Source organism: Oryzias latipes, chromosome 10 (genome assembly GCF_053564925.1).
Source record: "Oryzias latipes strain Hd-rR chromosome 10, Olatipes_Hd-rR_3.1".
In the NCBI taxonomy this organism is placed as follows: Eukaryota; Metazoa; Chordata; class Actinopteri; order Beloniformes; family Adrianichthyidae; genus Oryzias; species Oryzias latipes.
In genome coordinates this window covers 19,302,043-19,314,833 of record NC_136246.1, presented here as the reverse complement: position 1 = coordinate 19,314,833, position 12,791 = coordinate 19,302,043, and the positions used below count along the sequence as shown (strand labels likewise).

The window sequence follows — 12,791 nt, the reverse complement described above, 5'->3', positions numbered from 1 at the left end:
CCCAGGCCAGGGCCAGCAGGGCCGCCGCAAGGCCCCCAGAGCCAGAGGCCAGGGACGCACGGAGGGAAAGAGAGCGCCGCCCCAGCCCAACCAGGAGAGCAGCCCCCCCGCCGCGCCGGGAGAACCCAACGCAGGGCCCCACCGGAGAAGGACGCCCACAGCCCCAAACGAGCACCCCACCACCACCCAGGAGTTCCGGGCATCCCCCCGCCCCAACCCCAGGTACGAGCCAGGACCCCCCAAGGGAGACCCGCTCCTCACTCCAGGCAACCACCCGCCCGGCCCACGGTTGGTCCAGGGAGGAGCGAGGCAGGGGCCCGCCGCCCCCGCCCAGGAGGGGGGAACCCCGGGGAAAAAAGAGGGCCCACAAGGGGTGTTGTAAATATGGCCCGACCAGGCTCGGCCACAGTTTGAAATTTGGCGGGGCCCAGCACCCAGGAGCAAGGACCAGAACCCACCCCCCAGGGACCAGACACCCCCGGCTCAGATGTAATGTGAACCCCCCCACCGCGCGGAGAGAGCACCGCCGGGCCCAGGAAGCCAGCACCCCGGGGACACGGCCGCCGCTGCAAAGGGGCCCGTACCCCCCACCAGGGAAGAGGCAGGGGACAGACGGACCCAGGTCCCACCTTCCTTGCAAAATGTGTGTGCGTGTATGTGTGTTTGAAAGGGTGTGTGTGTGCATGTGTGTGTGTTTATGTTGGGATGTATATATTGAGGGGGGAGGGGTGTGTGTACTAAGGGGGGTGCGGTTAAAATTGGCGGGTAGGGCACTAAGGGGACATCTCCTGATTACTCACAGTGATGTCCCCTCACCCTCCCCACCAAGGGGCCCTAAATGTCTAAGGTGCGGTTAAAATTGGCAGGTAGGGTGCTAGGAGGACATCCGCTGCTTGCTGGCAGTGATGTCCAAGCACCCCCCCTACCAAGGGCCCTACATGTCTAAGGTGCAAATAAAACCGAAAGAGGGGGGGCCCCCTCCATACGGCAACCACAGGAGGGGGGCCACTGCCTAGTAAACCCCCCCCAAGGCTCATCGCAGGCTAAGCCCCCCACCCCCTCACCCTATTATGAGGTTATATGAGGAAGGGGGTAAGTTGGGGACAGATGATAGACTGTCCCCCGGTGGTCAAACAGCCGTCCCCCGCCCCCCCCTCCAGCAAGGGGGCCAGGCCCACCCAGCCCCGGGGCCCCACCCCGGAGGCGCAGACACCCCAGGCCCAGCACCACCACCCCCACACAGAGAGAGGGGAGCCAGAAAGCGCCGGCCCCCCCCGGAGCAAGCCCAGGCCCCCACCCCCAAACGCCGGCCCTAGAAGAGCTCTGGTCAGGCCTCGACGGGACCGAGGCAGCGAACCGGCCGGGGAAACCGCCGATGGCCTCAGCGGAGACCCCGACCCGTCAACCCCCCCTGCCCCGTACCAATAGTGCCCCCCCCCCCTCCTCCAGAATGCCCCCCCACAGGACAGGGCCGACAAGACCCCCACCCCACCCGAACCCCAGACCCCGCAGCCGAAGCGGATGACACCCAGAGCGACCGGGGGCCCCAAGAGGGTTGTCCCGTCCCGCCCCAGAGCCAGGGAAGGGCCGATCCCAGCCCCAGGTGTAGACGGGAAGCCCATCTCGCGCCGCTGGGCCCCCCCCCAAGCAGCGCCCCCCCCAACCCCCCCCAGCACAGGCAAAGGGACCACCCCCCCAAGCCAAGCCAGAGTGTGGTCAGTTGCTGGTTAACAACCTATCACTACAATTAAACACTGAGCTGAAGCTGAGCACCTGCAAAGTTTGATATCTGTGTCTGAACCAAAGAATCTTTACAAACACAAACCAAATGGATTTTTCTAAATTCTCCTCTGCATCTGTAAAATTCACTCCACAAAAAAATAGTAGGTGACCTGTTGATACACTCATGTGCAATCTTTGAAGTTGTCCCATCATATCAGTGTTTTTTTTTTTTATCAGATCCCTTTGTGCTTGTTTTCTTGTTTGCTTAGAAGAGGCAGAACTTTCAGGAAACTGTAAGAAAGGAACAACATGAACAATGGCTTTTGAAGGCATCCATCAGTGAGGAGAAAACAGTGCAGTAAAACCAAAAGGCCTTCAAAACTAGAACATTTCACAAATACAAAGAGTGAAAACGAAAGCAAAGAAGGTCGGTTGAGGTTGAGCATTTATATTGAGCAAGTTTTTTACCTTTCGCTCTGATCTATGAAGGAATTGAAACAGTGCTTTTCTTTCCCCACAAAGATTTTTTTCATGAGAAAAACATCAAAGCATGTCCTAAATAAAGTGCTGATTGTTTTTGATCATAACAGAATCAAACTTTACCTGAATCTCAAAATTACAAAATCTACCACAAGGAATCTACAAAAAAACAGGTCAACGGGTTATAAATACATTTAGTGAAGAATAAAAAAAAACGACAAAAAATATATAATTACAGGTTCTTCATTGCCATCTTTAAAAAATCAATGATACTGGGTAGAAAATGCTTAAAGATTCACTGATTGTCTTTTTAATTATGATTATGTTGTTTTTAGGCAATATCTAACTTTTTCTAGGTCATAGTTTTAATGTCCTAAAGTTCATAGGAGTTCAATATGAACTCGCCTCTGACCTGTGAGTGTTGGCGTGGAATAAGCCACTTCCCCACTTCCCATTATCCATCTGTTTGCATAACCTTCTCCACTCATTTACTGCCCCTCACACCCCCAAACTAACATTATCAATGCAACAAAAGGCTGAGCAATATTGGAGTTATGCAATCGAACAGTTTCGCGCCACATGCCAGCTCAAACGAGGAAATGACGACGTACCGGTACATGGATCTATTTGTCTGCAAGTGGATGCATCAGAATAGAGTGAACTTGTGGCCTGTTGATTTTTGTATCTACGTAGCAACTACAAGCTTTTTCCAACATTTTTTTCATCTGCCCCTGTTTAACAACCCATGATCGTAAGATTGCAGGTTCGAGTCCCGCCTTGCACGCCCATATGTCAAAGTGTCCTTGGGCAAGACACTGAACCCCACCTTGCCTCTGGTGGGAGGTTGGCGCCAGTGTTCGGCAGCGGAGCCGCCATCACTGTGTGAATGTGTGTGTGCATGGGTGAATGAGTCTGTGACTGTAAAGCGCTTTGGGCCTACGTAAGAAGGTAGAAAGCGCTATATAAATATACGCCATTTACCATTTACCAAATACTCAGATATGAAATTGTAAACTGTCTTTATTTACAGTTTGTCCTCTATCATCTGAGAAATTTCACATCTACAAGCTAGAAACACCAAAAATGCTATTTACATCAGAGTAGGTTTCTAACCTCAACTATGGAACAACATTTGAATTAAAAACAAGGTCTTGTTTGCTGTTTGAGTCTGTGGTTCAGTTTTCTGAAGATTGTGGTCCTCCAGCTTCATTTAAGTCCAAGCTCTGACTGTTCTTCAGTTCTACCTAAAACAAAATGATTGAAGTGAATTGGTTGCATTAAAATGGAGGCCTTTTGTTCATTTTTTTCTTTGCAGACGAGCACATTGCATCTTACCTGACTTCAATTTCCTGAACATGCAGCAACAGCACACTATACAGCACACTACCAACAGGAGAGCACCCAAGGGAATGAGGCATATGATCAGGATCTTATAGATGTTATCTATACCAAAATAAAAACAGATCACAACATATTATATAGTTTTAATTATTTTACATACTTGATCTTTGCTTTTAAATAATTTTTGTCCACCAGTAAACTTACAAAAACCTTTTCAAACCATTGACTGAAATATCTTTCTCAGTAAACAACATGCTGTCAACCTTACTTGTCATAAAATACACGTCTCTGCTTTCTCTGTATAATCTCCTTAACAGCATCAGTGAAAAAAACAGGTCAGTGGCCTGGTTGTTATTTCTTAATGCGTCTAGGCTACTGCCAGTTCCTGTACCACAATAACCACCTATTCACACCTCCTATTAATGGTTGGAAAGGGTGTCTTGCTTTACATGCACATTAGCAATATATTTATCATACTACATTTTTTTTGTAGTAACTCTCATATGTGTTTAATGTTTCTGCAGGCAAAAGGTGATGTCTTGCACCAGTCAATCGAGACGACTGTTGTTGTGAATTTGGGCTATAGAAATAAAATTGAATTGAATTGAATTGAATTGAAAAGTATCTTACTTATGCCTTAGTCACAACTGCCCTTACAGGGGAGATACGAAATTTTAAGATCGTAGACTACTTGGTGAACCCGTAGAGTAATGCACATTTCTGTCTACAGGCATGCTCCAGGCTACATGTTGTAGCAAACACTTAAACAACATGTAAGGTAAGTAAGGGTAGGAGGGATGCAGGATTTTCTTTTTTTACTGCCCCGAAACCTTTGCACTGCACAAGGGTGCCGATCAAATGATTAGTCCGGACTCCTTGCTTTCAGCCTGACTGTTAGAAATAAGAAAAATGAGAAAATCCGAGTGAAGTTTGTGTGAACACCCTACAAATTACATATTTATAGGATACATATCACCTGCACACCCTGTGAGTGCAACAATTGCATAGTGTGGAAGTGAAGGCACTATACTACAGCATCACATGTACCTCATAATTTTGTGTAACATCACTAAAAATACTGTACGATAGACTCACCACACACACAACTCTGTTAAGTTCCATACTGATGACGTCCCTTGACGTGGCCACATGGGCCACAGGGGAACAGCAAGACACAGCTGCGCACCCTTTAAGATGCAACCCCTCCTAAGTCAAAACGTTCCCACAACCCCCGTGTGGGTGTGTGCGACTAAGGCATAAGAGTTTTATTTAATATAAATTCTTACAATTTCAACTCATTCCAAGGTAAGATTTTAGTGAAAACATGAATACCTGCCTTTGACTTCCAGGGCAAAGCTGAAGTCTTTCAGGTGGGCTCCATCACTGCTGTAGATCTTTGCCGTGTATAAACCTGAATCATCCTTCTTCATCTCTGTGATCTTGAATGTTCCATTGTTGATGAAAAATTCTGTTCTGTCCCTGTAGTCGTCGTGTATTTTCACATTTCCCTTTTTCAGCGTTAAGATACGAGTGGTGTTCTTGTCAAAACGCAGCATGTAGCTGCTGGCATTGGACATCAGCTGGATGTACACAGACCCCCCAACAATGGGAGAGCAAGTAATTACGGTTTCTATGAAGATACACGTTGTCTCAGCAGGTGGGAAAAACGCTGAAAAAAGGTTTGATCAAAAAGAGCAATAAAAAGATCATATCAATTATCTTGTTTACATTTTCAGTTTTTAATGTGGATAATCTTACCGTGTGTTGCTCCGGCTAACAGGGCAAAAAGAAGGAACTGCTTCATTCTTCTCTGTTGATCTGGTTTGATATTAGAAGGCTGTAAAAAATAAATGTGTGTGTGCAGATGAAAACAAGAGATGTATGAGCTACAAAGCTCAGCTTTCGAGTTGCCCAACACGTAGACAGGAACAAGTAAAGGTGTGGTAAAACTACGCTGGCTTGTGCAAAACAAAACGGAAATAAAATCAACCGTTTCACTTCTCTTTCAAACAAACCACAATCCTTGGGAGGATCTCATTCTCAAGCAGGGAGAGATTTTTCTTGGCTTTTTTAAAGCAACTCATTTCGGTTGTTATCCTGCCAGCAACACATCCACATGTTTAAACATAAGACAGAAACAAATTCACAACATTGGTTTCATCTTAAATTTGCATCTTCCTTGCCATAAAGAATGGAAGTGCCAATTTGAGCGATTTTTGAGATGCTCTGCTTCGCTGTGACTGTTATGGTGAAGTTTCACTTTGAATCAAGGACATAAAAAGAACCTGATTTACTTTGTGCAAACATGCCTGGTTGCTTGCAGTTTTAGGAGGCAGAGTGGTACGTTTCACAAATTGTATCAAGAGGATTGAAAAACCCAAAGCACATAAGTTTGCACATAAGTTTATAATTTTGTTTTTCTGAAGTCCGTTTATTTTGATCCCCCTTGAATCGATTGTATGTTTCAGTTCAATTGCAAGTGAAACCTGACAGCCATCAAGTGAAAAAAAGAAATTATGTAAAAAGTGTTAATGGTATAATAAGGTAAATGTCTTATGGCAAAATATGTGAAATTGTATGTGTGAAACATTTTTCAATATAAGGAATGGACATGGAAAATCCCAAGCTATAGATTTCTGAGCCAGTGTTTATCTCAACCGTTTACGATTCATTTTTTTCTTTTATAAAAATAACACAAAAGTAATAGACTTATAAATGTTGGACAGGAAATTGATTGAGCCTGCATTTATATTCCACATCTGTTATTACTATTTTATGTCTGATTAAATGTCTGTATTATTCAACACTATTAAAGAGATGTTCCCAGATAAATTAGCCCCCAAAAATGTAAAACAAGGTGTAATTAAAGCTTTCAGACAAATTTAGAGCTAAATTCTAGAATTGGTTCAAAAGTTATAAACACATTATTGTTTTTCTTTTGTGTTCAGTGGAGCTACAAGGGAGATGGGGCAATAGAACCCCCAAAAATAGTTGCTTCATTTATTTTTTTTTAATGTTGATTTGCCTCTGTTTTTTTCTGAAACTTCCAAATTTTAAGATATTTTATTTGAAGATCAAATAAATACAAAGTAAGTGTCAAATGTGTCGGACATACTTAAGATCACAGCAGAGTATTTAATAAGCAAAAAAGGTATAAAAAATGTACTGGTATATGGTTTTTCAAGTGATGACGAGATTTGAATCAAGAGCTTCATTCTCCATTTGAATGATCTTTGAAAAGTGCTACTCCCTTTAACAAGAACACGATTGAATTTAACATTCAGAAGATCCTTTACAGTCTGAATGGAATATGTTTGTTTGTTCTTTTTTCTACCCGTTTTTAAAATAGAATATTACAAATTTGTATGGTTTCCATCAACTTTGGTGGATTAAAAGTCACTTTTTATTTGATTAGATGCAAGAAAACAGGAAATTCATCTACAGCTTGGTGACAGCTGATCAGTTTCACAGTGACGATATCCTTATTATTATACTTTGATATTACTCACAAGTTTTCTGACCTAAATGAATCTGAAAGTCTTGTTCGTCCTATATTCTGTTGGAAAGAATGTTTAGTCTCCTGAACAATGATCTGCGTTTGTACAAACTAGGTTTCTTCTTCCAGTTTGTGTTTTTCCTCAGGTAAACAGTCGATTCAATCTCTTCCATTTTATCTGCCACCCAGGGCACCCAGGCCCCCCCATTTAAGTGGGGGTCTGCCCGAGGGTCCTCTGAAGGAAACCTCACAGGCACTGCGGTTCTGTTGTAGTACGCAAGTCTCGCTAACAGCTGTTTTACAACGTCTGGTCTTTGCTCTGACAAATCAAATCGCTCATAGGGGTCTTCTGAGATGTTGAAAAGCCACACTGATTTTTGAGGTTCCATGTTACGTTCCAGGTTCCACCACCTGTTTGGAAAACCTGGAAGAACCTGTGGGGGGATCCAGTCTCCATGTCCAGGGTTTCCTGTCAGGAGCTTCCAGTCTCCCATTCGAATGGAAGCCTGAACGGCGGTATTCCAAATCCCAAATCCTTGCTGCAGGGAGCCACTTCGAGCATGGTTAAAGAGGGGGTCAATGTTGTGGAGGATCTCTAATCTTGGTGACTCCTTCCCTTCACTTATGGCCTCCCAAACATTATATCCATCCAGGCCATCAGTCATAGACTCATTCCCACCCGCTAATCCCACAAGTGTGGGATACCAGTCAGTGATATGAACCAAAGCTTTGCTCACCCGCTTCCTCTTCTTCAGAAGAGGACTGTGGACAAATCCAAGACCTCGAATACCTCCCTCCCAGTAGGTACCTTTTCGTCCTCTGAGCGGCCAGTTACTTCCACCGGACAAAGGCTGGCCACCGTTGTCAGTGGAGAAAATTAGAACACTGTTCTGGTAGTATCCGTACTTGCGAAGCGCATAGGTTATGTTCCGGACAGCCTCATCTACAGTTGAAACCATTGCAGCATACTTCCTGCGTGCAACGTTCTCCAGCCCGCTGTACGGACAGATGTACTCCTTTGGAGACTGTAGAGGACTGTGGACGGCTTGGAAGGAGAGGAAGATGAAGAGTGGCTGAGACTGAGGATCATGTCTTGCCAGGATCTTACGGACTCTCTGCGTAAACAGATGTGTGGAGTATTTGCCTCCCTGATCCCAGGCAACCGACTCCCCTTCATGGAGGTCAAAGCCACATAGCTCCGGACCGTCACAGGAGCTATAGGTGTAGTAGTTCACGCTGCCCGTTAAGGAGCCAAAATATGTGTCAAACCCCCGGCGAGTAGGCAGACATTCCTTCTTGTAGAAGCCCAGGTGCCACTTGCCCACCATGTGAGTGGAGTAACCAAGCTGCTGAAGCCTCTGAGGGAGGGTAACCTGGTCAAAGGGCAAGCAGTTGGGCTGGCGGGGCCGAATAATGGAGTGCTGGAGACCAGTGTGGATTTGGTACCTGTGGAATCATACACAAACATCTGAATGCATGATTTTTTCGGCTAAAACATATCTGTAATGACTGGAGTAACTCAAATGGGGGCTTTATCAGCATGAATTTAAAAAAACACTAAATATTTCTTTAGGATTTGATGACCAAAGTGTTTTAATTGTTTTGAAAAATGTTTTAAGTCCCACTCCAATCATCTTTAAATCTATTTTCAAAGCATTTTCTGCTGTCTTTTTTAATTATGATTATACTGTTTTTAGCCAAAATAAAAATTTTCTGCAGAGCAGCAGCAGTTCATTAGAAATCCACCTCTGAGTTGTGGGTGGTACAGTTGGCACAGATTAAGCCTTCATTTGTTTCCCATCATCCCTTTGTTTACACTCTCTATTGCTAGCTTACAGCCCAACACAACCTAACCTAAAATTACTGGTGTAATGGTAAACAAATAGGAGCTGTCCTGCAATACAGTTTTTAGCCAGATGCCAGCTCGGACAAGGAAAAAAAAGACGTTCGTGAATCTAGAGCAGAGCATGGAGCTTAAGCCCCGCCAATTTCAATTGCATTTTTTTGCTCTGCTCCTGCATCACAACTATTTGAATAAGGAAATACACAGAAATGCAATTTTAAGCTTTAAGGGCCTTAAAGGACACAATAAATTGTTGGAGCTTTTAAGTGTATTATAATTTTCATTCCTCACGAAAAGAAACCCTAAAGTGGTGTGTTGATTGGTTCACACATTTCTGAGTATTCCTCTAAAAACCTGCGCTCCGAGCATCAGCCCTCCCAATCCATGAAAACACATCACTTCATAAACAAGCAGGTCATCACAAGGTGATGTCGACGAGTGAGGCACAGCCACTTCTAGGAAGAGTCTGCACGGCCAGTACCGCCCACAGGCTAACACTTTCTCTGTGGAGCAGTGTTAGTCAAAATCTCTTTTCTTTTATTTGCACAATATGCACATCCATTTTTGCAAAAGTTTGGATGTTATTTGTTTTCGACGCTACTGAGGCCGTCAAGCAGGTTTACATCATGAAATGGGCAGCGCCCCCTAGGAGCGAAGTTGAGAGTAAAGTAAAAAGAACTTGGGAAAATAACCAATATTTATACCAAAAATTCGTTCTTTTGGGTCCCAAAGCTAAAAAATTATCATGAACATGGATATTGTTTACTATAAAAGGCTTGAGAATAACACAATATTGGCCCTTTAATTTTTCTTCATATCTGTCCTTTATCATCAGTAAAAATGGTACACGAACATGTTCAAAACACCAGAAACCCCATTTTCATTGGATTCGGTCTTTAGGTTTTTGTTGTTTTTTTTTTATTGTAAAGTTTCTGTCATTAGCCCAGTCTCTTGCATTTAGGATGCTTCCTCCACTAGTTTCTTACATCCACTTTTATTTAAAAATGTGCTGCTGCAATTCTAAATGAATGACATTAGAATTTTAACAAAGAGAAATCATATTTGAAGTTATTACTTACTGAATCTTTGTGCACCACAAAAAAAACTAGATATTTTACATTTATTTTAATGTTGTATATTTTAACTTATGATTTACTTTGAATTTGGGGGAATACAACTAATTTTTAACTAAAAAAAATCAATTTTGCATTACTTGTTTTTCCTGTAACCAAGTCAATACATTTTTAGTTGAATTTGTGTTTGATCCAGTATTTTGCATTTGTGCAAGTTTTTCTCCATATTTCTTAGTGTTGTTTAACAATGTTTGATTTAATAACTGCTTTTTGAAATAAAACCCTCTTGTTTACTTAAATAGACAGACGAATTTTGGATACATTTAGAAAATCATCTCCCTAGTTAACAATATCTTTTGTACAAGTGAAAGTGATAAAACAGTGAATAGTTTAGAGAAATAACAGTTGAAACAGTTTACCTGCCGGTGATGAACTGACTTCGAGACGGTGTGCAGATGGGCTGGATGTAGTAGTTCTCTAATTTGACCCCTTTTGCAGCCAGTTTATCCAGCGTCGGTGTCTTGATGTCTGAGCTGTGATAACCAATATCATTGAACCCCTGGTCATCAGTCATGATAAAAATGATGTGAGGAGGTTGAACACCAGAAGCTCGGTCATTAAAACTTTGATCTGGTGTGTTTTCCAGCTGGTTAGGGCTCATCAGGTCCCAGGTCAGGTAACTGAGGCTGAGCAGACTCATCATTGAGAGACTGGTCAGAGCTGAGGATGCCATGGTCCCTGTTGCACTCTTATTTTAGAGTCTTTCTTCATACGGCATCAGCAAATCATTTTGCAGAAAAATATCCTCTCAGAGTCAATCGTTCCAGTTTTACCTGTGGCTCAAGTCAAGCTCTCTACAGCCGCTCTGAAAAAAAGCAGCTATATTTCAATCCTTCCTGACTCTCCTAACAGCTTCAGCCCCCTTTGAAGCATTTCACATTCCCCAGTGGTCCAATTTACTCCACCCATCTGCCTTGGTTGCTCGCTGAAAAAACATCACCCTCCCACCTCTAAAAAGCACACATAGTAGCAATACTACAACATCCTGGTGTTTATGGTTGGTTTACATCTTACAGAAATGCTTCTTGTGCTAAATCTGAACTTTATCCCATCATGTTATTTATTGTGTGGTTTTTATTTTTCTTCATGCATTTATTGCTTTAGTAGGAGTTTTTTTTCTAAGTGTTTTAGTCCTTTTGACCCATTTTCTGAATGTTCATCAAACTAAATGAGGCACATTGAAAAAAAACCTTCAATGGTCGTATTTGACACAGGATCTACAGAAAAAAAGCCCCCACTCAAAAACATGCGCTGTAGGGGAGATTTGGACTCCCAGGGCAGCTGTGGGGCCATACAGTCACAATCACAGACACTGTTCCCCACTTCCCTCCACAGCACTCCAACACACTCCGCTACTATACCTGCTGTTGTGTGCGGACTGCAGACGTGAGGAGAGAGACCAAGCAGACTTCTCAAACTCCGATAGCATCTCCATGTGGGCGTCATTGAGAAAAATTATTCTGCTTCAGCTGGAGCTCCTGACTGTTCTGGTCTGTCAACCTTCAACATGATACAGCTTCACTTTCATGGGAAATGAAAGACGTATTGTGGAGAATTGCACAGGGCAGAATTGCATTTCTATGTTTTCAATTGGAAAAGAGATGGACCTTGTGCAATAGCAAAAAAAAAACCCTGTTGTTCCTTGCCAATCTAAAGCTCTACCTAAATCTCACTGGAAGCATCAGTTTTCGGGGTCCATGGTGGTGCAGTGGTTAGCACTCTCACCTCTCTCACAATGAGAAGGCCATAGTTTGAATCCCAGGTGTGATCTGGATTCTTGGCTTTTCTCCCACAGTCCCACAGTCCTCCTAATTTACAACGATATGAATAAAGATAAATAAATACAATTTGAGCTTCATTTTCTTCATAAATGCCTTCCATCACGAGAGAAATGCTACAAGAACATGTTAAATGCACAGTTTTCATCAAAGTCAGTCTTTTAAAACAGTTCTTTTTGGCATGGATTGTCGTCCTCTCAGCCTAAACGCATTACCCTTTTAAAAATAAACTGTTTAGTTTTATATTAGCAAATAGCAAACTAACATCTTTCAAATTTGATCCTTTGAAGCTATATTTGGTATTTCCAGGAATGACACAGCTTTGGTTCCTCAAAAAGGTCAATGTTAAAAACTGTCAATTTATTCGTGACTCAAGGTTCCTGGGGTGACACACAGCTCACACACATACGCATGCATAGAAAATGATGTGTTTTAGTTCAATAAACACCTTACAACTGTTGATATTAAAACCTGTGGTGATGCAGGTTACTGGGGAGCCAAAACATTCGTTTGCCTCTGCTGAAGGCCACAGCGTTGTGGCCGTGCACTTGTGCCAAGTAATTGCAAAGGCATGTGGGGAATGGAGCTGCATGAGACAAGTCAAGCTGGGAAAACAGAGGAAAGAAAATAACTGAGGTGCACCTGAAGTTTGATGCCGTCCTGCTTGTGAATGTTTCTTAGAGGGAACAACTTTATCAACAAGAGCCGTTTTTTAGAACAATTATTTTGTAACATGCACTGTTAATGAAACTCTTTGCAATAATTCACACAAAAGTTTGCTACAGTTGTAATAAAATTCATTTTTTGCTACTTTTAGAATACTTTACTTTTGTTCTGTAAACCATGCTTTTTTATTTTTTATGCTAAAAAGCTGCTTGAGCAACAAAGCAAATCTCCCTATCTGCTGGCATCCAATATATCCTTTTTGATTGATTCATAACTAATGATGCTTTACGTTTATATTACACAAAAAAAATGTGCAACTGATGGAAAAAAAG

General features: G+C 42.8%; 1 protein-coding gene across 3 annotated transcripts; it reads right to left on the bottom strand.

The window, feature by feature from the left end:
• Positions 1–3,204: 3,204 nt before the first annotated feature.
• arsia (arylsulfatase family, member Ia) lies at positions 3,205–12,543 on the bottom strand. Of its 3 annotated transcripts, XM_011480226.4 has the most exons (6): positions 11,741–12,543; positions 10,375–11,515; positions 5,302–8,485; positions 4,880–5,212; positions 3,538–3,645; positions 3,205–3,446 (listed from the first exon to the last, which is right to left on the bottom strand). In XM_011480226.4, exons 2-3 carry the CDS (start codon positions 10,686–10,688, stop codon positions 7,093–7,095), a joined length of 1,707 nt encoding a protein of 568 aa, XP_011478528.1. In that variant the 5' UTR covers positions 10,689–11,515; positions 11,741–12,543; the 3' UTR covers positions 3,205–3,446; positions 3,538–3,645; positions 4,880–5,212; positions 5,302–7,092. The 3 variants fall into 3 exon arrangements, with proteins under 3 accessions (XP_011478528.1, XP_078810347.1, XP_078810346.1); XM_078954221.1 differs by having other exon boundaries at positions 4,876–5,212; positions 10,375–12,543; XM_078954220.1 differs by having other exon boundaries at positions 10,375–12,543.
• Positions 12,544–12,791: the final 248 nt, after the last annotated feature.

Coding starts and splice junctions, on each gene's coding strand:
- arsia (XM_078954221.1), bottom strand. CDS start 10,688: ATGGCATCCTCAGCTCTGACCAGTCTCTCAATGATGAGTCTGCTCAGC. Junction 8,486..10,374: donor AGTCAGTTCATCACCGGCAG/GTAAACTGTTTC, acceptor ATGATTCCACAG/GTACCAAATCCACACTGGTC.